This window comes from Acinonyx jubatus, chromosome B2, assembly GCF_027475565.1.
Source record: "Acinonyx jubatus isolate Ajub_Pintada_27869175 chromosome B2, VMU_Ajub_asm_v1.0, whole genome shotgun sequence".
Classification (NCBI taxonomy): domain Eukaryota; kingdom Metazoa; phylum Chordata; class Mammalia; order Carnivora; family Felidae; genus Acinonyx; species Acinonyx jubatus.
Window position 1 is genome coordinate 19,653,835 of NC_069385.1, and position 25,198 is coordinate 19,679,032.

Sequence of the window (25,198 nt, forward strand, 5' to 3'; positions counted from 1 at the left end):
AGATCTACATTATAGGGTTAGTGTGCATATTAAATTTGCTATATATTTTAAAATCTCTGCACAGAGAAACTATTAAATAATGTCTTATTCCTTAATTCTGTTTATACGGGTGGCATTACACTGGTGGGATTGCATATAGAAAGAATCACATACAATTCATTGACAGTTTTTAGGAAGAGAATTCTTGTAATTTTTGTCAGATTTTTAGAAGCAATACCATTCATTGAATGATTCTCTTAAATGTCAAGATACCTGCTGTGGCATGCTAGCATTTTCTTCTATGGTGGGCATACTGATAGGTTCCTCGTCCAAAATAGGCTGACCAGTGTCTACTGTTGCACTTACAGTTCTACCCTTATAGGATTTCTGACTTCCCTGGGTGGATTTCTTCTTAGTGTACAATTCTTGCTCCTTCTTGGATGAAGTCTGCACTGCAAGAATTTGCTTGCTAGCTGAATGGAGAAATACCACACTTAAGTGAAAATGTGTGAGATGCATAGTTATGACTGTGTTATTTAGGTATATCCTTTTATAAGACACTCAGAGGACAGGTAAATTTGTTTTGTTTTAATAAGATAAAAAAGCAACATCACTGGCTTTGGAAATATTCTGGTCTTAAGCAAATTTACCATAGTAGCATGTGATTTCCATACAGCAATGCATATTCTGAGCAACCACTGATTATATTAATTATGGTATATCATCAACAAAACTGAGCCTTACACAGTCATATGAAATAAAATATGTTACTATCCCTAGTCCATAATACTTCCCCAAAGACCCAATTTCTTAGATTGTAAATTTTGTGGAAAATTACAAATTTTATCTTAATCTTACAGCATGAGTACTGGTAAAGATCTTGTTCCTGAAAATTATATGACAAATATTGAGATTCTTTAAAATTCCGAGGAGATAAAGCAAAACCTGAAGAGACCTATATTTAAGATTTTGTTACAGGGTCACTTCCGAGCCTTCTACATCTTTGCAATGGCGTTTATTCCTTCCTTAGTACAGTAGAATGTTTGCTTACAGAATAAATATCACAGTCTGTCATATCTTTTTTCACTACAAATATCATGTACACACACACACATTTCTTTTTCTTTTCTTTTTCTTTTTTTTTTTTTGGAGGCAATTTTGGCAGGGATACTCTAGAAATACAGGTCATAAAGAATTCATAAATGAATATGCTTCCAAGAGGAGCAACTGAAAAACATTTAGAAAGAAAAAGGAATTTCAATGTCTACTTACATAATAAATAAATACAAATTAATAGCATCCCTTTAAAATTAATGCCCCATTTGAAATCTAAATAAAGAAAATATCTAACTCACAATAACAACTCTATCAATATCTATGGAGACATTTTTAAATCTGTGAAACATAAAATAAGTCATGGATAAATGGAAAAAATAGCTTTTACTTGCATATGAATTCAAACAACAAAGTTGTCTGTTCTCCTCAAATTAATCAATCTACATATTCAAAGGCAATCAGAAGGAAAATGATAGATTTTTACATTGTTTGAGGGGAGTTTGAAAAAACTGTATTGAAGTTCATCTAGAAATACAAATGTGAAAATGGAAGCATCTTGTAAAAGAAGAACAATTTTGGATAGTGGCTATAATTTTGGATTAATTTCTGAATTCTGTCCCAATTATCCTTCCACTCCATTTCTATTCCCTTCTTTGCCACATGTAAACTCATAAAGTTATTTTTCAAATGTTTGTGTGTAATTCTCTTGGAATAGTAATTTTTGAAGTGACATAATGATAAACCATATGACAAACCAGAAACAGTGCTTGACTCCACTAACTTCAATCAAAGGGAGAGGAATGTTGGGGTCAACTAGTTGTTTAAAGAGAAAACAGGAGGCCACAAATACTATAGGGGAGCTGCACATAAGTGCCTGCTGACATTTTAGAGTTAAGATATCCCTGCATGAACACAACCATGAAATCTGTGTTGAGTGGAATAGAGTGAAGAAAACACAACCAGTTTAAAGAGTAGGAGCATCATTCAGACTAGCAAAACTTAATGGTGCTCTGATGGTCTTCATGTATCAGAAGGAAGATATAAATGGCGTGCAGGCCAATTTGAATGAAAAGCCACACGCAGTAATGTGAACTGAGTACTGAAAACAACTCTGGGTGTATTTAGGGATGAAGGTCAAATAATGGCAGAAAAGGAAACAGGATCAAAAGAATTGCTTAATTTGTAATTTTACTCAAGTTCAACCTTACTAATCTAATATGGTACATTTCCCACTTAATAAAAGAAAATAAATAGAGCCCTGCTTTGGGTGCATCTATTTTAAACAAGAGAGAAAAGAAAAAAATATATAAATATTAGGTAGAACATAGGTAAAAAGTTCTTTTTACTAATTTGCTTCTATACTTAAGATAATCAACATAAGCACTATTGGGAATGAGAGTTCAGGAAGGATGCTGGCTATAAATTGTTATGTAAAGGTCAACTATAAGATATAATCAGTTATTTAAAAAAAAAAAGACACAATGGCAGTATTCAGGAAAAGCACAAGGGATTTCTTCTTCTCTTGTTTATAATTTTCTGTCTCAAAATTTTCTACATTAGGCAATGTATTATTTTTATGGTCAGAATCAAGTTACTAAAATAACTGAATATGTAACTCAGTATCTCTGTTTTCCATTATTTCAGAAATAATATTATTTTATTAATAGTTCTTGTGACTATTACATTGAAAGTAATAGCTTCAAAACTTCTGTTAATTGTAATACATAAGAGTATTTTCTGAAAAGAATGAATGAGGGATAAAAGAACAGTGAAAAAATCTTTCAAAATAATATTTTAATTATTTCAATTAAATATATATTCATATTAAATATGAAATATTTATATATTTCTATTATAATATTGTAATTCTTAGAATTATAACAATTTGTTGATCTTCAGAGACTAATTTGACACACAAATGCAATCATTTTTTAAAATATTTTACTATAATATCAGGTTTTACAGATTTAAATATTTATTTACTATTTTCTCTTAAATCATTTTAAAATCAGTTATGTAAACATAAATATCTACTTATGGATCTAAATAACAAATTTAAAAAGCCACACTTACACTGGGGGCTCACAACTTTTTCACTCCCCAAGAAGTTAATTGCTGGAATTATAGCCTGGCCTTTCCCAATGGAGCTGACAATAGTTTCCTCATTTTCTAAGACCTGTAGCTTGATGAATGCATCTGATTTGGACGTCCGTACCTGCACTGTAACAGGATGTGGTGAAGCAACTTTAACTGAATACCTATAAGGAAAAACATTTGACTTGTAAGCAATTTATTGATCTTCCCTTAATTCAGTAAAAGAAACTGTGTAATTAGCTGATATGAAAATCTAAAAGTAAAACCATTTTGTAAAATTGACCCAAAACTATTATCGCTATTATAGACTTTGACAAAAGACCCCAATACGCTATGGTAAAATGAAATAGGTATAGGACATTCATCAGCATCAACTCCAAACAGGAAATGCAACTTTTTGTTTGTATATGATAAACACTCATAAAACATGATAGATCTGCAAACTACTGACACATCAAATCTTTCCATTATATCCTCCTCTCCAGTCGAACAACAGGCAGCATCCTTCAAAACCTCACTCTTCACCATGTTTTCTCTGACTCATAAAAATACAGAGAAATCAAAATTAGTACCCAACGTCTATACTCTTGACCATGCAGGTTGGGAATCTTACAAAAAGATGAAATGTGTAGTATATTGCCATCCCAACCCCTCCCTTAATGCAACTGAAGAGGTTTTTGTTCTATCTTGTTTTTATTTTTCTTATTTTAGGTAAATCCTCATAAATAGGTGAATCCCCTATAAACTTTCAATTTCTCTATAAATTTTGCTTTTCTGTGTATCCTCTTTTTTTGTATCTTAAATCTCCCTTTTTTTTTAATTTATTTATTTTATTTATTTTGAGAGAGAGAGAGAGAGAGAAGAGTGTGTTTTGTTGCCTTTAAGGTGAAATGGAAATCTCTTGCCTGATGAGGTCCCTCAGGGAAGGGTGCTGCTAACCTCTCTGGCCTCACTGCTTGCCATCACCCCCTAGAACTCCACTTTGCAAACAAGTATCTTCAATTCCCTAAAAAGGCCACACACTTCTTAATTCCCGACTTTTCACATATGCTCATGAAGCAGTTCCCTCCTCACCTTCCCCCAACTCTGTTTGATAGCTTTAGGACCAGCTTCTAGGATGAATTTAGGTATTGGGTTAAATATCACTTCTTAGTCTATTAGTGGCCCTGCAGTGTGATACAGTGGTTTCCCATCAGAGTCCTTAAAATGTCTTATCACAGGGGCGCCTGGGTGGCTCAGTGGATTGGTCTTTCCAACTTCGGCTCAGGTCATGATCTCACTGCTGGTGGGTTCGAACCCCGCGTTGGGCTCTGTGCTGACAGCTTGGAGCCTCGAGCCTGCTTCGGATTCTGTGTCTCCCCCTCTCTCTGCCCCTCCCATGCTCATGCTCTGTCTCTCTCTGTCTCTCAATAGTGAATAAATGTTAAAAAAATTTTTTAAATATGTCACAATTATTTTTTAATTGCTGGAATGTTTTCCTCCCACTTCTTTCCTTTGTTCCCTTGCTTTCTAATAGCCAGTGTGCAGACATATGACAAAAGGCAGATGGATTAAAAAGAGAGTTTTGCCCCTTCTATTACCTACAGTTCATATGTTTTCTGTTAGTATTTTTTCTAAACTTTTACCTACATGTGAAATATATAAAGAAACATAAAAACAAAAAAATACGCTTGGGATATACTCTATAGATCATTCTGTAATTTAATTTTACTACTGATTATTTTACATTACAAAATGTATGCATGTTTCTTAAAAGAAAAAAAAAGTTCTAAAATACACATAAATAAAGGGGCACCTGGGTGGCTCAGTTAGTTAAGCGTCCGACTTTGGCTCAGGTCATGATCTCACGTCTCAGGAGTTTGAGCCCTGCATCTGGCTCTGTGCTGACAGCTCAGAGCCTGGAGCCTGCTTCAGACTCTGTGTCTCCCTCTCTCTTTGCCCCTCCCTAGCTCACTCTCTCTCTCTCTCTCTCTCTCTCAAAAATAAATAAATATTTAAAAAGTTTTTTTTAACAAATAACTAAGGATTAGAGGGAAAAGTAGCCAGAATACAGTAAATTATATTTGTACATATATTGTCAAATAGACTCAGGTGTTTCTTTAGAAGACAAATTTACCAATACATATAGAATCTTTAAAACATATAATCTCTTTAAAATAATAAATAGATAATAATAATTTACTTTAATATTTACAATAAAATGTGCCTCTATTAATAGTGTAGAAAATATAGAAATGGAAAATTTGTAATAAAAACAAAAATAACCAAAGTAAATTGTTGCATATTCATACAAATGATTACTATGTAACCAAGAGTTTATAAAAAGTTTCAATGGCACTGGGAAGTGTGCACACTGTAAAGTGAAGTAAAAAGGTCAGATTATAGGGTGGCTTTGTGGACTGAGTGTCTGACTTCAGCTCAGGCCATGACCTCACAGTTCTTGAGTTCCAGCCCCGTATTGGGCTCTCTGTTGTCAGTGCAGAGCCCTCTTTGCATCCTCTGTCCTCCTCACTCTCTGCCCCTCCCCCACTCACCCTCTCTCTCAAAAATGAATAAACATTTATTTTAAAAAGTCAGGTTACAAAACTTTAATTATGTTATGATCTTAATAATGATAAACTGTGATTAGAATAAAACACTATACAAAAATACAATAGGATACTAACAGCGATTGTTTCTAGGTTGTTTCATTACAGGTGACCTTTACTTCCCTTTTTTTTTTTTAAGTTTATGTATTTATTTTTTGAGAGAGAGAGCACATGCAGGGGAGCAGCAGAGAGAGAGGAAGAGAGAGAATCTCAAGTAGGCTCTGTGCTGTCAGCATGGAGCCCAACACGGACGGGGCTTGAGCCCATGAACTGTGAGATCATGACCTGAGCCAAAACAGAGTCAGACACTCAACCAACTGAGCCATCCAGGCACCCAATTTCCTTAATAATATATTTATATGTTAAAAAATTTAACCGTGGTCAAGCCCAGAGCCCCGTGTATCTAGAGGCTTAACCTCTCTGGCCACAGTCACTGAAGGACAACATGTCAGCACCCATCTGGTGGCCAAAAAAATGCCAATTTTAGGTATTTTCCTCTTGCCATATACTATATATTACATATAATATATATAATATACCTGAATAAAATTTTCTTGTCATTGGGTATATAGTAATCCCTGATTTCCTTTATGGTGAAGGTATTGTTTGGAGAGTCTCGAGACAGGCATGGGAGCGGGTTATAAGAACCAATGAGGCGCAGTTTCCAACGTGAGGACAATACATATGTGTCACCAGTAAATGCTTCAGCCACGAATGTGTAGCCTTTCTAGAGAAAGAGAATTAGACAGAAGTAAGTCATACCATTACTAGTCTCTCAAATGTACACCATATGGTTTCCTAGTACTAAAATGCTTTATTATCTTGATAAATGTAAAGATCCCAAGATCTCTTGATAAACAAAAATTACTAGCATTAGGCTTTGAAATCCCTTTTAGAAAGTCCATCTTACAATTTCCAGAGAAAATGAAGAACTCTAACACTTCTGTTTATGCGGATCCCAATCTATAACACAAAGTGCGTAACTCTGGGAGAGGATTGCTCTGTTTTCCTCCAATTCTTTTAATGCTTCTTTAGGCAGATTTTTACCATCACATCATCCTAGAGTATCCCAATAACTTCTTACTTGATTTCCCTGTTTTTTAAATACAAGATGAGAAAAGCAAGAGTGCTCAGGGAAATGTAGTTCCCTTGCAATGTCAATTGGCAGATAAAGCTATCAAGTTAACAGCAGATATGGTTCCAGGGATCCCACATGTGAGTATGGGGATGAGCTCTTCAGGTTGCGGAAAAGAAGCAGTTGAAAAACCTGGGATGATGTCATAGTGGGTAATAACTTGGGTCCACATAATTGGCTATCCATCGGCCCAAAATGCCAGTGAAGCAACAGCATGATATCATAATGAGATACAAAAGTTCAAAGCAATTCTGAGTTTATAATTCCAGACACTTCTTTTTTTTTTTTTAATGTTTATTTATTTTTGATAGAGAGGGAGAGTGTGAGTGGGGGAGGGCAGAGAGAGAGGGAGACACAGAATCCTAAGCAGGCTCCAGGCTCTGAGCTGTCTGCACAGAGTCTGACTCAAGGCTTAAACTCTCGAACTGTGAGATCATGACCTGAGCTGAAGTTGGATGCTCAACTGACTGAGCCACTCAGGAGCCCCAAGACACTTCTAATAAGGAAGAAAAATATAGATTTGCATTCCAGTTGATTCTGATGCAAAGGACACTCTCTTATGTGTTTAGATTTCCAGAAACGAAATATGAAATACATAAGACAGAATGAACTCAACACATTGCCATAAACATCTAGGAATATTAACCAGAATTATAATACTCGAGATGAGAACCACTACACCAATAAAAACTTTTTGACATTATATTGGGGCAAGGAAATAAGGGAAGATTTACACAGAATTACCTCTCTTTTCATTATTATTTGAGTTTGTGGTACTAATGCATTAAAGAAACAGAACAAAATTACATGACTCTGATTTTGTGTTTGCCTAGGCTCAGAGAATAATTTTAAGAGGGAAAATAAAGAGTTATAAAATGGTAGGATACATATTGGTAAGTGAAAGTCTAAAGCTAAACCAGTGATAGGGTTTTAAGAGAGAACCTGACTGTTCTAAACTACTTCAAGACTCCTGAATGACAGTAACGTAATATTTAAATATTTGCAAAAGACACATATAATAAAGGACTGTTATCCAAAATATACAAAAACCCTTAAAACTCAACAATAAGAAAACAACCTGTTTAAAAAAATTTTAACAGACATCTCGCCAAAGAAGATACACAGATGGCAAATACAAAAAGATTCTCCACATCACATGTTATCAGAGAAACTCAACCAACCATGAGATACCACTACATACATATTAGAATAGTGAAGATCCACAACACCGAAAACACCAAATGTTGATGAGGATACAGAGCAACAGAAAGTCTCATTCATTGCCAGTGGGAATAAAAAATGGTACAGACACTCTGAAGGATAATTTGGTGACTTCTTATAAAACCCCACATATTCTCATTTTTCAGTCCAGCAATAGTGCTCCTTGGTATTTACCCAGAGGAGTCGAAAAATTATGTCTGTACAAAAACCTGCACACAGATGTATGTAGGTGCTTTAGCCATGGTTGCCTAACTTGGAAGCAGCGAAAATGTCCTTCAGTAGGTGAATCAATTAACTTTGATACATGCGGACAATGGAATATTATTATTACAAAGAAATGGGCTATTAAGTCATAAAAAGACAGGGACAAAATTTAAATGCGTGTTTTTAAGTGAAAGAAGCCAATCTGAAAGGGTTACATACTAAGATTCCAACTTTATGACATTCTGGAAAAAGTAAATCCCCACAGAAAAAAGATCAGGGATTGCAAGCGGGTTGGAGAAGGAGAATACATAGGTGGATCACAGAGGATTTTTATGGCTGTGAAAACCCTCTTTATGATACCGTAATGATGGCTACATGTTATTTTATATTTGTCCAAACCCAAAGAATGTACAGCACCATCAGTGAGCCATAATGTATAAACTATGGAACTTTGGGAGATTATGATGTGTCAATGTAGGATGATCAATGTAATAAATGTGGCACTCGGGTGGGGCACGTTGATAATGGGGGAGGCTATGCATGTGGGGAGGGTGGGCAGGGCGATTATGAGAAATCTCTGTACTTGCCTCTCTATTTTGCTGTGAACCTAAAACGCCTATTTATTGTTAATATAACGTGCAATGAAGTCTTAAAATTTTTTTAATCTTATTTTTTTAAATCCCTAAAACAACTCAAAAGAGCTATTCGGTTTTTTATGGAGTTAGTATTTTTTAAAATTTATTGTTCATTCCCATACACCAGTATTCATGTCTTAATTTGTGCAAAATACTGCAAAGAATCATTGGCTGAAATGAAGTTTCAAAGTCAATTACAGCCATAGTTCAAAAAGAAAGACGAAAAGGTTCAAACTTATCCAGCTGAAGAATGAAGAATCAGGGGGAAAAAAAAGTCCCAACTTGCAGTGTAGGTATGTCCTGCCTTTTGTTGTCCTTCCCTCTTAGAGGAGATAACCCAAAACACAAAGATGAGATTCAAATAGAGAGGCAACATGATTTGAGCGATCATCAGATTAGGATCTACCATCTGGCAGAAATAAAGTGTCAAGTGCTTTTTAAGGAATCTGTGTATCCCTATAAAAGACTGGGGGTGGTAGGTAAGGAGTGGCCATGTAATCACAAATCTCCTGAAATATTTAGGGATAGAGTAAAGCCCAGAGGAAATGAGGCAACCGGCTGATTTGATCAAATAACAGGACTAAATGAACCCTTCAGCTCCATTTCCATTTTAAGAGTTTGTATGATTTTATGATTTTAATAAGAATTTCCAATGCTTTCCTTTTGTCATACCTTCTTTGGAGAGAAGACAAAAAGAGAGCTGAGAGGTGAATGTTCTAGCACTCACGTTAAATACCTCAGGTTGTCAAATAAATGGGACTTCTAGAAAAAAAGACCAGGACCCTTATTCCTCTTTTAAGCAGATTGAAAGCACATCTGCTCTACCTTCTCCTGGAATCTTGCAAGGCACTGGCTTCTCACTGCCACTGTATCGTATGAGGAGAATACATTTTGCACCTACCTTATTCCTTGTGTAATGATAAGGCACCACTTTTTGGAACACTTTTGGCACTTGTTCCATTGTGTCATTGTTAACAACGTGGAGCATGCAGACTGGAAGCGTGGTATATACTTTGGGAAGCAAGATCATATCTTGAGGAAACAAAAATGTTTCTCTGTAATTACAAAAGCATAAACTTTCTCTTGACATGAATCATACAGAAAGTTTGAAATTAGGTTTACTGCCAAGAAATAAAAAAGTAAGTGTGAAGTTTCAAATAACTAGAAAGTATACATATTGGTTTCTTAATTATTAATATGCTTTGTCATATAAATGAAAACCTTTTAAAAATCTCATTTTGTAAGTTATTTGTGACTTTTACCTAGTAATATTACTTGAAAATGAAATTGTTTCTTTCTATATAGAAAGCACTTGCATTTATTATATTATTTTTTCATACACATAAAAATTTCTAATAATTAACTTCACATTCTTCATATTTCATTTAAAGAAACATGGATAAAAATTCCTATAATATCTCAGTAATGTATAGCAGGTGGGGAAGAAGTGCTAACTTGTGAAAATAAGCTAAAAGTTTGTAGTTTCACTACTACCATGAATAAAACTACACATATGAATACTGCATGCCTTTAAAGGTGACATCATATGACAATTTATGATAACCTCACCTGAATACTATAAACCAACTATTTGGTGGCTGGTCTGCATACGTCACAGTATAGTCGGCAAAAGAAATCTTAGTTTCTTCATCTTGATAGCATGGATAAGATTCAACAGACTTGCACTTGCTTTTAAACATTAGTCTAGAAATGTAAAAATAATTTAAGTTGCAATGGCCAAGACAACTTCTAAAATCAACTTTATGTACAAAAAAATAAATAGGCAAGACAACATAAAAGACCACAGTCTATTGTTGGCTGGATTGAGTCCTTAGTCAAAGGCTGAGGGCTCATGGTGCATGGCTCCCAGGTAGGGGACTCCCATTCCAGGTCAACCATGAAAGATGTCTCTCAAAGATCTCTAAAGTTATCTGAAGTTCTTAATCAAAGGAGAACTTAATTCATGATTGAGAAAGTAATTAAAGTTTCTGGGTAGGAAATCAGCACCAAAACTCAAACTATAAGGGTAGGAAAATGAGAAACAGGCAAAGTAGCAGTAAAACTGGGTGGAGGCCACTGAAGGTCTGAAATTGACATAGGGAATCAATACAGAATATAGTTTAAAGTAAGGCTAAGGCATGGATTTGTAAAAAAAACGAATAAAACAAACAAAAAAAACCCACTGAAGACATGAACAAGGAAAGAATGTCAGAGTTTTCCTTCTACATGATTTCTGGCCCATAAGGGAATGGTGTGTGCAACTGGCTAAAACAAGTACGGGTAGAGATTTCTCTGTTTCCTCCTGGAAGGCTGCGGCTTATCTCAGAACAGGATGAGAGTGATGTGAAAGATCCTCTATGTTCTTATCCTCCCCCTCTGCCAGGAACTGGATCTAGCTTCAGTAGCACAAGGAATCTAGGGTCTTTGGAATAATGTCGATGGAATTTGCTGAGATGGAAGCCATCGTGGCCACAGAAAATGGTTCTGTATCAGAGGTCAAGACAGAGCCAGAGGTGTTCTTGCCTTCCAGGAGGCATGGCTTCACTATACTGTCAGTGAGAAGCGAAGCCGTGAGAGTCTTATGGGGCATAGGATCCACATGTTCCATTTGATCATTGGTCTTTGATGATGGGAGAAAATTGACAGATTTATCCTTGCGGCAGTTGTAAGCCTTTGAGGGAGTCATGAGAACTAAGACGGACACATATCCTGGTTTGCCTGGGGCAGCCCTGATGTATGCTCATAATCCTGGCATAATTATTAATAGTGCTCCTTCTGTCCCTTTTGGAAAAGTGTCCCAGTTCAAATGATAAATACCCCGACCACGCTAACTAGGAACTATGATGTGATGGTCTTTCAATGCAGAGCACCACTACCAATCCCATGGGAACTGGCCTAACCCAAATGTGGGTGTTGGCTGAGCCAAAGCAGCCACTAAGCAGGCGACCTCGGGAATTGTAATGGGAGCAGCCACCATTCTAAGGTAAGGGAAGGATTTAGAGGCATTCCAGTTACTATTCCCATCATATATTTCACACTTTTTCATAAGCCTTAGGATATTCTAGTGCATATAGGGCCATCAAAATCCTGATATACTATATAGAATATCTTGAATGACCCAGAGAACTGACCCAGAGAAATATTTCCAAAAGACTTGAAAGATTTTAACTTTGCATCCTAGTACAGAAAGAAAGTTATACCCCTAAACTGAGCCTTGCCCAAAGTTCACTTGGCGAAGTTCTGCCCCTTAAGATCTGGGAATGTAAGGCTAGGCTGCAGGACCTCAAAGTTCCCATTCAGTAGTAATAATAAAGCAGTATTTACAATTGCTAATGTTCTGTAATGACTCAATCTGTAGCTTGTGGTAAGTACTTTTTCTGTGTTACCTTAATTTATCTTTACACCCTTATGAAGGAATAGTACTGTGAGGTACATTTTGTTTTCCTTACATTAAAATTGTTATTTCCCTATATTAAATATTATTAATAAAATTTTAACTTTAGAAAGAATAAGAGACTTACCCCAGGGTACACATTTGGTAATTAGTAAGCTGCGGTTAATATAGGTTTTATACTGAAAGATGGGCTTTTGACCAAATAAGAGAATCCAGCTAGGGTGAGGAGGTAGCTTTGGATGCTCCTGCTATTTACATTTAAAGATCAGTCAGCCATGTCAGTTTCATCCATCCAATAGATGTGGGTCTAGAACTCAAACTATTGAAAGAGCATGGCCTCTGTATTGGATGGTCACTGAATTTCTAAGAAATGCTCTTGGCTATGGTGGAAAGAGCACCTGGAGAGGAACAGTGGCCCCCTGATGTAGTTCTGCCTATGTTTCAAAGACACCTACACCTCAAATACACCAGCTCCCTAACAGGGGAGCTCATAGTTTTGACACTTCATTTACATGAAAACTATATATAATTTCTGGCCCAGAGATTTTCCCCAGAATGCAAAGGCAGGTTAGAGAAGAAGGGTTGTGCCCTTTCTTTGTGTCCACTCAGCTGGAATCTCAGGCAAAAGGGTTGCCCTTTTAGAAAACATTCTGGACCAAAAGTGAGTCAAGCTGGATGATCAGCTATCGGCAGTATCTGTGAGCCAGGATTACGGTGAGGTGAGTGAGACTCACTTTCAGGGTGAGACAAATACTATAAAGATTTGGATTTCCTCTGTGTTTAAAATTTTGATATTTGGTGCACTGTGCAATTTTGTTTCACTATCTTTAGGTTATTAAAAATGTTTATATATTTTCATATGTAATTTTCTATTTGTCTCTTACTTACAAACAGAAATCTAATTGTTATTTTATATCGACCTTGTCTCTGACAACTTTTCTTAATTCTCTCATTAATTCTAATAATTTTTCTGCAGATTTTAAAAAACATCCTACATATACAATTACGTCATCTGTAAACAGTGGTGGTTTTATTTTTTTCCCTTCAAATACCAATGACTTTTATTTTGCTTTATTGCCATTTTGCCCTTCTCAGAATTATGCCAGGTTTATCGTGAATGGAAGTAGTCAGGCAGACGTTTTTGTCTCATTTCTAAACTTAAGAAAAAGCTTTCAAAATTCTACCACTAATCATGTTTGTAGTAAGTTTTGAAAATACTGGATACCAATAACATATTAGTGAAAGACTTCTCTAGTCCAAGTTTTCTAAAAACAAAAAAAAAAAATTAATTTTCAGTTTGTGTTAAATTCTATCAAATGTTTTTTTTGGAACCTATCTGCAGGACCGAATGATTTGTTCCTTTTCCCTGTTAATGCAATGAATTAAAATGAAAACTTTTCTAATGTTAAGTCACCATTATGTCTGGGAATAGGAGACCCACTTGATTATAAGGTATTATCCTTTTTTATTTAATTCCAATGTTGATTTGCTAATATTTTATTACATATTTTTGCACCTACTCAAAAAGGTGATTGGATGGCAATTTCATGAGTGTGATTGGTTTGCAATTTCATTTTGTTTCTGCCCTTGGTGAATTTTTTAAATCAAGATTATGAATTGGTTAATGTTTCCTCCCTTTCTGTTCTTCAGAAGATTTGTGAGATTAATCTTATTTCTTCTTAGAATCATTGGTTGGTTCATTAGCATATTGCTAGAAAGGATACTATGTATCCCTTCCCCTGTTAGAGCTTCATCTAAAGTATTACTTACACCATTTCGGCAGTAATGCTATAACATTAGAACTCTTTAAAACCTTTTACCCAACTTCTACATTTTTCATTGCTAAGGTCATGAAATTTACTCCTATATGTAGCTATTTGTTGATTGCCCTTTGAAGCTAATGCGCATTATTTTTCTGGCTCTTTGAAGGGTTTTCTTTTGGCCTCTGTTTTTGAGTTTTACTACTGTGAGTCTAGGTGTGCTTTTCTTTGCATCCTTTCTGCATGGAGTTTGCATGCAGTCTCCCAAAAACATGAGTTGATGTGTTTTACCTGTTTGGGAAAGGCCTCAGGCATCATCTTTTTGCATTCTGGGGCTATAATTACAGTATCAGACTTTCTGAGGATACTCCACACGTCCCTTGTGCTCTTTTCTTATTTCCCACTGGCTTTCCCCTATGCTTCACTTTGGATATTTTTCTATTGATCTGTCTCCAAGTTCAAGTTCACCAATGTCTTCTTCTGTTCTGACAAATCTGCTGTTAAACCCACCAATAATTTTTTTTAAGTTTATTTATTTATTTTGAAAGAGAGAGGGAGGAAGAGGGGTAGAGAAAGGGAGGAAGAGAGAATCCCATGCAGGCCCTGCACTGTCAGTGCAGAGCCTGATGCAGGGCTCGATCTTATGAAATGTGAGACCATGACCTGAGCCAAAATCAACAGTTGGACTCTTAATCGACTGAGCCACCCTGGTGCCCCAAACCCACTAATATGTTTTTAATATTAGTTGTTAAAATCTTCATTTATATCATTTCTATTTGACTGTGCTTTATTAATCTAAACGTTTGATCTATGTTCTCCTATTCTTTATTTTCTTTGGCATTTCAATTATAGTTAACTTTTGAGATTTTGTTTGCTAACTCCAACATCACCAGAAGGTCTACTTCTTTTATGTGTGTGTGTGTGTAAATTTTATATATATATATATATATATATATATATACACACAATATATATATGTATATATTATATATATATACCATATATATGTATATATATGGTATATATATATACATGTATATATATACACATATATATACATATATACCATATATACATATATATACAAATACATACATACATATATACATATATACATATATATACATGTATATATTGTATATATATATACATATATATATAATTTATAATTTCTCTTAGTTCTGTTCAGATTATCTTGTCCCTCAAATATAGTTTGTGGCTATAGTACAGTTTAGCTAAGGCTCGGTCTACTTCTGGTTTACGTGTGTTTTTAGTGTTGCCCTCCAGACATCTCAAATGACAATTGTAATTGTTTTCTGGAATCCCCTCCCCCAGCAACTCTGATCTTGGTCATCTCAGCACCACAAGACTTGAAGAAACTTTGCTCAAGAGAACAGAGGCTTTCTGCCTAGAATTTTAGTCAAGAATAATTGATACAAACCAAAAATAGTAAGTAGCATAGAAATGTTTCAGACAAAATATCGTGGAAGTTTGGAAGCAGTGGTGTGTGATTATGGAAACTCACTGAACATGGTCGCATTTGAATAGGAATTTGCAGGACACAAAGATTCTGTAATAAGAAAATCCATTTACTGCTTTACCTTAAGAGAGAAATTGCATACTGTTCTATATTCAGCTCCAATATAGCCCAAACTCTCTGAAGCATATCTGCAACGCTGGTATTTTCCTTTGTGTCTAAAAATAATTAAAAATTAAAATAATTAAAAAATAAAAGCTGTAAGATGCCTGAAAGATCATCCTGTTCAAAACCCTCCTTTTACCAACAAAGAAATTGAAATTCATAAGGTGTTGTCCAAAGCCATAGGATTTATTAGCAGCAAAATCATGTTTAAAATATAAAGCTATAAACTTCCTCACCGACAGTTCTGCTCACTGTTATATGCTGTTTCACTTCATCTTTACGGTAAAAATCATGAAGTGTTCTTTGATCTAATTGAAGATTCTCACCAAAGAGTTTTATATCAGGAGATCTTTTATCACACCAAGAGTTCCTTATGAAAGCTCTTATGTCAGAAAAAAATAATTCAACCATTTTTCTAAAAATAAATAAATAAACAGTGGATAATGGGATCCCACTAAAGCTCCATCCCATAACCCACATTGGTTTAGAAGTAGGTGATTTGGCAAGAAAAATGGAAATCCATAGTAAATGGCTCAAATTTAACATGCCAGAACCTGACTTTTTCCCTAAATTATCCTAATTTCTTCATAGTACTTAACAGTATCTGAAATTGATGTCTTAATATAGTTACTTTCCTATTGTATGCTTACCCCAACTAGAACACAATATTCATCAAAGCAGAAACTCTGTCAGTTTAACTGACTTGAATAAGGTCAGAATTTAGAACAGTGCTGTGTGCCCAAGTCATTCAATAAATATCCACTGAGTGAAAGCAATGCAAATATGATTAAAACATTAAATTGCCCAAGTTTCTGTCTCTAAAAAGAGAAAGAAAATCATTGTTTGAATGTAATTTTTACAGCATATGTGGACAACAAAATGCATATTTTACTATATGTTTAATTTGATACTTTTATCTTTACTTTCTCTAATAGAATAATATCAAAACCAAGCAACAGTATATTTTTTCATCACACAACTACACAATGTAGTTTTTTTTTAATGTTTCTTTATTTATTTATGCCTGTTTGCACACATGAGCAGGGAAGGGGCAGAGAGAGAGAGAGGGAGACAGAGAATCCGAAACAGCCTCAGCACTGTCTCCACACTGTCAGCACAGAGCCCCATATGGGGCTCGAACCCACAAACTGTGAGATCATGACCTGAGCCAAAGTTGGACGCTTAACCAACTGAGTCACCCAGGTGCCCCTACAATGTGGTTTATTTGTTTATTTGTGTAGCTGCAGTTTTCACTGCTGATGTGAACATTTTGATCATTCTCATTAAATACTTCAAATAGAGACACTTTATAACAAAATGTTTCAATATATTCAAAGAATTAATTCTATTGGGCATAAGACTTTTCTCATGGAAGTGTCAACAAAAATTGCAGAAAAAAATGGTTAAATATGATTTTTACCTCTGCAATGCTGTATTTTAAGCTGATAAAAAGTTAAAATAAATGTTTTCACAAAAATAGTTCATTATATATACGTAAATAATTTGATTCAATAGAATACAGTTCAAATGCATTCTGTGCTTTCTAAGTATATGTCACATGGATACAGGAAAGCTTATTTCATCCAATTCATTCATTTACTCATTCATTCATTTATTTCTTTGAAAAATGGTCTGCAAATGTAAACACATCCATGACTTAGTTGAAGCTGACTGCTGTAGCATTCTACTAGGCATTGGAGATGTACAGAGAAACAATTGTTTTAAAGAGCTCATAATGGACTGGGAAAGCATAGCTGATCATTCATGCACTCATCCATTCTTTGAGCACGTATCTGTGGTGTGCTTACTCTGCCAGCCATGGTGCCAAATTCTGGAAACACGAGAGTGAATGAGCTGACATGCATTCTGATCTCAAGGTATTTCAGTATTTACAAAATTAAAAAGAATTAGCCAAGTCATAAAGAAGGAGAACTCCAAAATGCTTTTCATTAACACACAAATATCCATTCTTGCATACACAAGTTCATTTTATGAGTGATAGAAAAACTATACCTGGTGTTCTAGCTTTCATAAGTAATCTGACATAAGTCCCTCTCCACATGGCTTGAATTTTAATCGCTGCTGCTACTTCCTCAGGAGAATATTCTTTATCACTTATGGGTACAGAATATTTCACGTCCACCCATTCCGCTGGTCAAGAGAAAAACAAACTCTGGACTGAGGGTTAGATTTAATCCCATCCCAAATTTTCCGTGCCTTTAACTGCTAAAGTCCCCTGGCATAGAAAGTGCCACAATGAGAAGTTTGTCTTCATATTTAATACTGTGCTCTGCACATTGTCCTTTCTTAGAATGTAAACTTCCTGGAGAAGAAAAACACTAAATACTGACACCTAAGTGAGCCACTCACTGTTCATTCTTCTGTGGAAGTAGTGAGAGGTTTCTTTCAAAATTTAAAGGAAGTGTTAAAATTGCATGGGGGGAGCCAGGAAAGGAGGGTTGAGGCTGTGAGCTTGGGGACACATGGCAGATCCTTGGAGCCCATGGGCTTCCCAGAGCACGGCTTAAATTCTCTGCCTGTCAGTATAGACAGTCTACCCACGTCACAAAAACTTGGTGCTTTCCTCAAATCATTTATCTTATATAAGGCTAGAAATTCTTTTGTCAAACAAATATCTAAAATTATTCAGTACCTAAAGAAGCCTCTTCCATGGAGGAATCAAGTAACTCTAAATCCAGAACCAAAGCACGAAAGGCAAATTTAAAATTGGGAGGAGGTTTTGTTAGTTGAGTTTTTTTCATTAAGCGCCATAAAGAAATATGAAAAACCTGAAAAAGATAAAATACATTAGTACATTTTTGTTAAGCCAAGAAAATCCTATGACCTAGCCAGAGAGGCTCTAAAGAACTTTAGATACTCTAAAAATAAAAAATACATATTTTTTCAAAAGCACAATATAACAGAAGACTTCCAAATGTCATTCACTCAGTAAGAGCTCAAAATTATGTATCATCTATTTCATTTTCTTAAATTTTTTTTAAAGTAATCTCTATACCCAAAGTGGAGCTTGAACCCTTACCCTGAGATCAAGAGTCACATGCTCCACTGACTGAGCCAGCCAGGTGTCCCTCATCTGTTTCTAATTTCATAAAACTTAATCGCTACAACAATGTTTATAAGGTATGCTCAATCAAAATATAACAGGTTGAAGAGATAGAGTGTAAGATGAAAAATATGGCCCTTGTTTTTCACCAAGTTAAATACAATATTTCATTGGTTCTATAACACCATTTGCTATAAGGCACACTATGGTTTCATGTGCTACCAAAGAAGAAAATACGCTGTTTAGAGTTTTTATCACTTTCTTATGTCCATCTAAGAGTATTTACTTCTTATTGAAAAGGCTTTTTTAGATTTACTTACACAGAGCTTTTTCATCATATATCACACTTAAACATACATGAAAAAACAAAATAATCTACCTAAGTTGGTTAAGTATTCTGAAGACATTCATATTCAAACTCTTGTAAATCACTTTTTGTAAGTACTTAACATTCGTGTTTTCCTACATGATTTTGTATTTTTCGTTGTTTTTATCTTGATATACTGAGGGATTCCATTTATCCAGTCATGCCACTAAGAATAATAAGCAAGCCCCAGCAGATTGTTGCTGGCTTACTTTTAGCTATTTATTTGTCCGCAGGGAGTAATGTGCTTGGTGGATTATATAATACACCTGGGGCACTGTTTAAGGTGGCTTTTATTGAGGTACTCCCCTCCCTCTCTCTCTTTCCCTGTGCCCTGGGGGTGGGGGGGCTCAGTCTGGGGTGGAGAAAATCTTTCTCCTTTCATGTTTCTTTGAGAGGCTCAATAATATCATTTAATTCTCTTCCCCCAAGGATCAGGCTTTTGTCAAACAATACACACATTTCTTCCGAAGTGGTGACAATATGAACTCTTATGAACAAGTCCATGTGTATGCAGAGAATTCTGAAAGCCACCTGGCCAGCAGTGATTGTAAGGAACCACCAATTATAAGACACACTGTGATTTCCTCCCGATGTTGAAGTGTGAAAAGAAATGTACATCGTTGAATTGGTGAAACACAGTGCCCTTCAAAGGCATATGACTATTGTACTTCCTGCTTCGTCTATATTTTCTGACCACGCCTCACCCCTCCCCATATATTGAGAGACAGGGACCTAATGTTACAATCTGTGTTTGTAACTGCCCCATCAGCTGACAATGGTGGGCAAGCCTGCAGGCAACCATCTAACCCAAACTAAGCAAATCAGTGTTACTCTGGCTGACTAACTGGAAATCAGGATGAAGACATTCTAAACTGGCCTCATACGGAAAAGTGACATAAATCAGGAGCCAGTTTTTCCAGGATATGCACTTAGGGCTAGAGACACCATGTGGATAAGAGAAAACAAAATGAAGAAGGTAAGTTGTAAGGGCTGTCTATCCCCTCTTTGAAGTTCCTCACTGAGTCATTCCTATCAAGAAGATTTCCCTGTATCTTTTTCATAAATTAACACATCCCACTACTTGTTATGACTTAAATGAGTTAGATGTGTTTTCTGTGATACGCTAATAAAATGTCCTAAATATTTCAACATGTAATGTAAAAATAAGAAAAATACACAGTTATGCTAATACTCCTCCTCTCTGTTACGTTTGAGCGAGCAGAGTCTCTGATCATGTTGGGAGTTCTACAGGATATTACTCTGTGCTACCTGTGGGCAGAAAGGGGCCATTATTGTGACTTCCTGATTAAGACACAGGCATGCTAGACAGCGGGGAATAAACACTGCACAAATTCATGGATCCACTACATCAGTGGAGATTTTAGGGATCCAGAGGATGAGACTTCCTGAGACATCCCCAGTAAGGCAAAGGATAAGAAACTGCAACGAAGAAAGAGGCCAGTACTTGATGGTCCTCTCTGGAGTTGGTGCTAGAACATTCTGCTTTGGGGAATATTATCCCATTGCATGTACTGAGGGCTTAGAAGGCCATAAACTTTGATAGGGATCTAAAGAAAGAGAAGGAACTGTAGGAGATGTGAGTATCCCATGGAAATACAGATGACCTGGCCCATTTCTGTCATCAACATGCTAATGAAAGACCTCTCAAGTAATACACTGATATTATTTTCTAGTGAGAGAGTCCTTATCTATGGGACACTTACAGAATGCTGCACCTGATCTATCTGGAATTGTTTATGGTAGACAAATTTGGAATCTATTGATTTATGGGACATGGCTCTTTGAAAACAATGTCACATTAACTATGTAATATCACGATCTCATGGTTCATGAGTTCAAGCCCCATGTCAGGCTCTGTGCTGACAGCTCAGAGCCTGGAGCCTGCTTCGGATTCTGTGTCTCCCTCTCTCTCTGCCCCTCCTCCACTCATGCTCTGTCTCTCTCTCTCAAAAATAAATAAACATTAAAAAGAAAAAAAAAAGAAACGTTTTTTTTTAAATATAAAAATGTTTCATTATCAAGATGTGTAAATGATGCATGCACAAAGTTTCCTTACATATCAGATCTGACCTAGCAACAACAGGCTCATGAATGAGTAATATTGATGGCAGGGACAGGAACTATGAATGGTGCCAATAGTTTGAGCTCTTTTTCACCCACGCTTAGCTGTCTAACCTGCTGGTAGCAGAAACTTTAATGTGATATCATCCTCTGGGGATTCCAGTCAGCCACTTGGTGGCAAGTTTATTCCAGTGGGCTTCTGTCAAAGGTAGTGATTGTCCTTACTAGAATTGACACCTACTTCAATGATGAGTTTGCTTTGTCTTTCCTTGGTGCCTCTGTCAGCACCATTAACCAAGGGAAATTACAGAAAATCTGATTTACAAGCATTGGATCCAGCCTAACATCCCCTTGGACCAAGGGTCGCATTTTACAGAGAAGAGTTAATAACTGAGAAATGTCTGGGACTCAATGCCCTAATATATACCATAGGAAGAGTGGATAAGATTCCTGGTAAAGTGGAATGGCATATAAAAGCCTCAGCTAAGAAGCCAGCCTGGAGATGATACCTTGCAGAACTGACACAGTATCCTCCAGGGCACGGTATAGATGAGCAGGACCAAAGACTAACATAGTGCTATATCTGTAAAAGCTAACATATGCAGGCCTGGGATTCAAAATTGGAAGTAGGATTGGCCTCTCTCACCATTATTTCCAGTGGCCCATTTGCAATTATTAATGTTCTCTGTCCCAACAGGTAGTTTGCTAAATTGGAGAACCTAATTCCTAGGGATGGATGGCAGGGAATGTTTCCATCAGGGAACATGGTATGATTTGCAATAAACCTAAATTATGATACACGCTTTCTTGCTTTGTGCTCCTCATCCTGATATACAAATAGGGGAAAAGGAATTAATATAATGGGGTGGAGGAAGAATTTACCCTGATTGTCATGAAGTACTAGGGTTTCTGCTGCATAATGAGGACAGGAAGAATTATGTCTGAATTTGTCTTGATACTTTTTTTTTAAATTTTTTAATGTGTACTCATTTTTGAGAGATGGAGTGCAAGCTGGGGAGGGGCAGAGAGAGAGGGAGACACAGAATCTGAAGCAGGCTCCAGGCTCTGAGCTGTCAGCACAGAACCTGACCTGGGGCTCGAACTCACAAACTGCCAGATCATGACCTGGGCCGAAGTTGGCTGCTTTAACTGACTGAGCCACCCAGGCATCCCCATCGTGATACATCTTGGTGCTTCCATAGTGAATGATTAGTCACAGCCTGAAAAGAGTAAGGCAATCAAGGTCCTGTGCCCACCAGGATTGAAGGTCTAGGTTACCTACCAGGCAACTAGAACAGCTGAGGCTTTGGCTGGAAGAATGGGAAATCTAGAATGAGTGGTAGAGGAGAGAGATGTTGCATACCAACCACAGCCTTAGGGCTGACTGTAGCAGTGGAGACCATAGGTTTCTTGTCATATGATGATTTAATCATTTGCTTATTTTTAGAGCTGGTGGATACCACTTTAAGCCATTTGGAGCCATCGCCTTCAAGAGTGGATGACAGAGTTCGCTGAAGGGAGGCAATCATACTGGTTCAAGAGTAAATCACAGCAGGCATGTCTTGTAGGTTACCCATGCCCCAGGTGACCAGTTCTCCATTGGGAGTGTTGCGTCCCAAGTAGAGTTGCCCAGATAGAATACAAGGTACCATAAGAGCAAATACAAATAACAAAAGCAGGCTTAATTCTCTCTATGGAAAATAAAGGAAGAGACTCTTTCCCTCCCTTTTTCTTAGACACCACTTTAGAAAACTTGCAAGTTCTCTCTCTTCCTCTTTGAAATACATGTAAATCTTTTTAAAGGCTAAATTTGGAGGATCACCTCATATAAGATATATCTTTTTCAAACAGAAAGTATCCTTCTAAGAACATCATAACTTGAACATACTTACCCTGAAGTGTTGTGCTGTTAGTTCTTTATTGTGGAGGGGAATAGGGTAGTGAGCTGTTTGTAAATCCTTCAGAGCCACAGGAAGTTTAGCCTTATCTTTGAAACCAGCAATCACATTTCCAACAGCTTTCAAAATTGTTAGAGACTGCTCTGTGAATCGGTAGCTCTCCTGTGAAAGGAAAGCAAAGCAGCCAGCCTCAATTTTTTTTTTGTTTTTGTTTTTGTTTTTTTACTTAAGTGTAATTAAGCTTACAAAAATTTAGTTTCTGTTAATATATTAAACCTCTTCTCTATGGTTGATTAAACAGTTATTTGTGAAGGGCTTACTTGCTCAAGGCATTTTGCTAGGGGCTGTGATCTCAAAGATATAAAACAAGGGATATGATTCCTGCTGTAGTGGGAACACATAGGAATAACACCTACCTCACATTGGGAGCCAGGGGACATTTCTCCATGGTATTAATACCCATATTTAGTTCTGAAGGGTGTCTAGGAATTAGTTCGACAAAATTGTGTGGGATTGGAGAACCAATGGGCAGAGAAGAGTTCAGGGAGATAGTGATGAAGATTAAAAAGATAAGGGGGTAAGCTGGGAGAGATTAGCAAAAGGGTACACACCTTCAACTATAATATGAGCAAGCACTGAAGATCTATCTAAATGTAAAACATAGTGACTACAGTTGATAGCACTATATTGCAGAATTGATATTTGTTAATAGAACTTGAATGTTGTCACAAAAAAAAAAAGATGAGTATGTGAGGTGAGGTGATGGTTGTGTTAATTAACTAGATGATGGGGATCCTTTCACAATATTTATGTATACAAAATCACCAGCATGTAGAGTTTATATAACTTACAATTTTGCTTGATTGTTTTGCCTCAATAAAGCTTGTGAAGAAAAAAAAAAAAAGGAATTGGATGTCAAATTGCAAAACTGTAGGTCAAAACCAAAGAGTGGGGAATGGGGGGTAGAGAGAGAGAGAGAAAGAGAAACCTAAGGCGTTTGCAGATTATCTTGATTGGTATGTGGTGGGTAGTTGGTGGGTAGGGGAGGAGCTGCCCAGAGTAGAGGGTGCTTTGAGACAGCACGGAGGGGGTGAAGTGGGAACAAAAACTTGTGAGGTCTACTTTTGCCCCCTTTCCTAGGGAGCACCATGCTGCCATCATGCCCCTTGGTTCCCTGCAGAAGTTTTGAGGAATGGCCCCGCAGCTATACCTGGACAGTACCAATTTGCTGCTTCGGGCGAACTGATGAAGACAGACACAACCGACTCGCCCCCTTAACGCATTTACTATCCTACTACCTTCTCCCCAACCTCCCAAAGCCTACAGAAAGCCTCTTCTCAATGGTATTTCCCCCTCAGGTGAAGCCAGGACCAGAAAAGTTGTCTGGTCAAGAGGCAGCACTGGGAGTGATCACATACGGCTCTGAGCAGCTTGAATCTTTCTGCTCTTGGACTGGTCTATCGCTTCTTGCTTCCTCATTCAAACTGAAGAATAATAGGGCCTGACTTTAAGCCCCAGTAGGTGTTACAAGATGGAGGAATTTATAACCCCAGGGAAAGATGAGTTCACAGATCAAAATAAGTAGACACCTACGAAGTTCAGTCACCTAAAGAAAAAAAAAACAAAAAACCAAAAAAAAACAGACTGGATAATCCATACTACCTAAAGCAGAATTGTTTTTTAAGAAAAGAAAACAAAGATGAAAAAAATAATTTAAAAAAGCAGGATAAACATAATTAAGGGAATAAGAGACATGTACTTATAAGGTGGGCTTGCTGATCTTTCTTCTACTGCACAGGAGGGAGAGGACTGGAGAGAGACAGCACAGCAGAGAGGAGGCCGTCAGGGGAATCCTGCAAAATCTCTGCCTAGAGAGGCAAGAATCCATGACTGAACCTGTCTGGGCCACAGCAACATTAGCACAAAAGAGCTGCTTCTGAATCATCTTGATGCTACCTTGGCCAAGAGAGTTATCGACTGGCTGAGAGGATCTCGCCTCCCTAATAAGAGGCTGTGCTACATGGAGATGGGATGGGGGGAGGGTGTAAAACTGAATTATGCAGTGAGAATGCCCCATGC

General features: G+C 36.7%; 1 protein-coding gene across 8 annotated transcripts in view; it reads right to left on the reverse strand.

Moving 5' to 3' along the window:
* Nucleotides 1–25,198, reverse strand: part of ADGB (androglobin) — a 164,754-nt gene that overhangs the window by 39,413 nt on the left and 100,143 nt on the right. For 6 of the 8 annotated variants that reach the window (XR_008298286.1, XR_008298285.1, XR_008298284.1 and 3 more), the window contains 9 exons: nucleotides 23,114–23,281; nucleotides 18,362–18,497; nucleotides 17,722–17,859; nucleotides 15,668–15,761; nucleotides 10,482–10,616; nucleotides 9,814–9,967; nucleotides 6,257–6,444; nucleotides 3,109–3,293; nucleotides 253–452 (listed from right to left, as the gene is read on the reverse strand). Coding sequence is in view for 2 of the 8 variants with exons in the window: in XM_027056687.2 (XP_026912488.2) it covers nucleotides 253–452; nucleotides 3,109–3,293; nucleotides 6,257–6,444; nucleotides 9,814–9,967; nucleotides 10,482–10,616; nucleotides 15,668–15,761; nucleotides 17,722–17,859; nucleotides 18,362–18,497; nucleotides 23,114–23,281 (1,398 nt within the window). In the remaining 6 variants the exon portion in view is untranslated. The remainder of the gene's footprint in view (nucleotides 1–252; nucleotides 453–3,108; nucleotides 3,294–6,256; nucleotides 6,445–9,813; nucleotides 9,968–10,481; nucleotides 10,617–15,667; nucleotides 15,762–17,721; nucleotides 17,860–18,361; nucleotides 18,498–23,113; nucleotides 23,282–25,198) is intronic. The other 2 variants (XR_008298287.1, XR_008298288.1) reach the window with 2 other exon arrangements.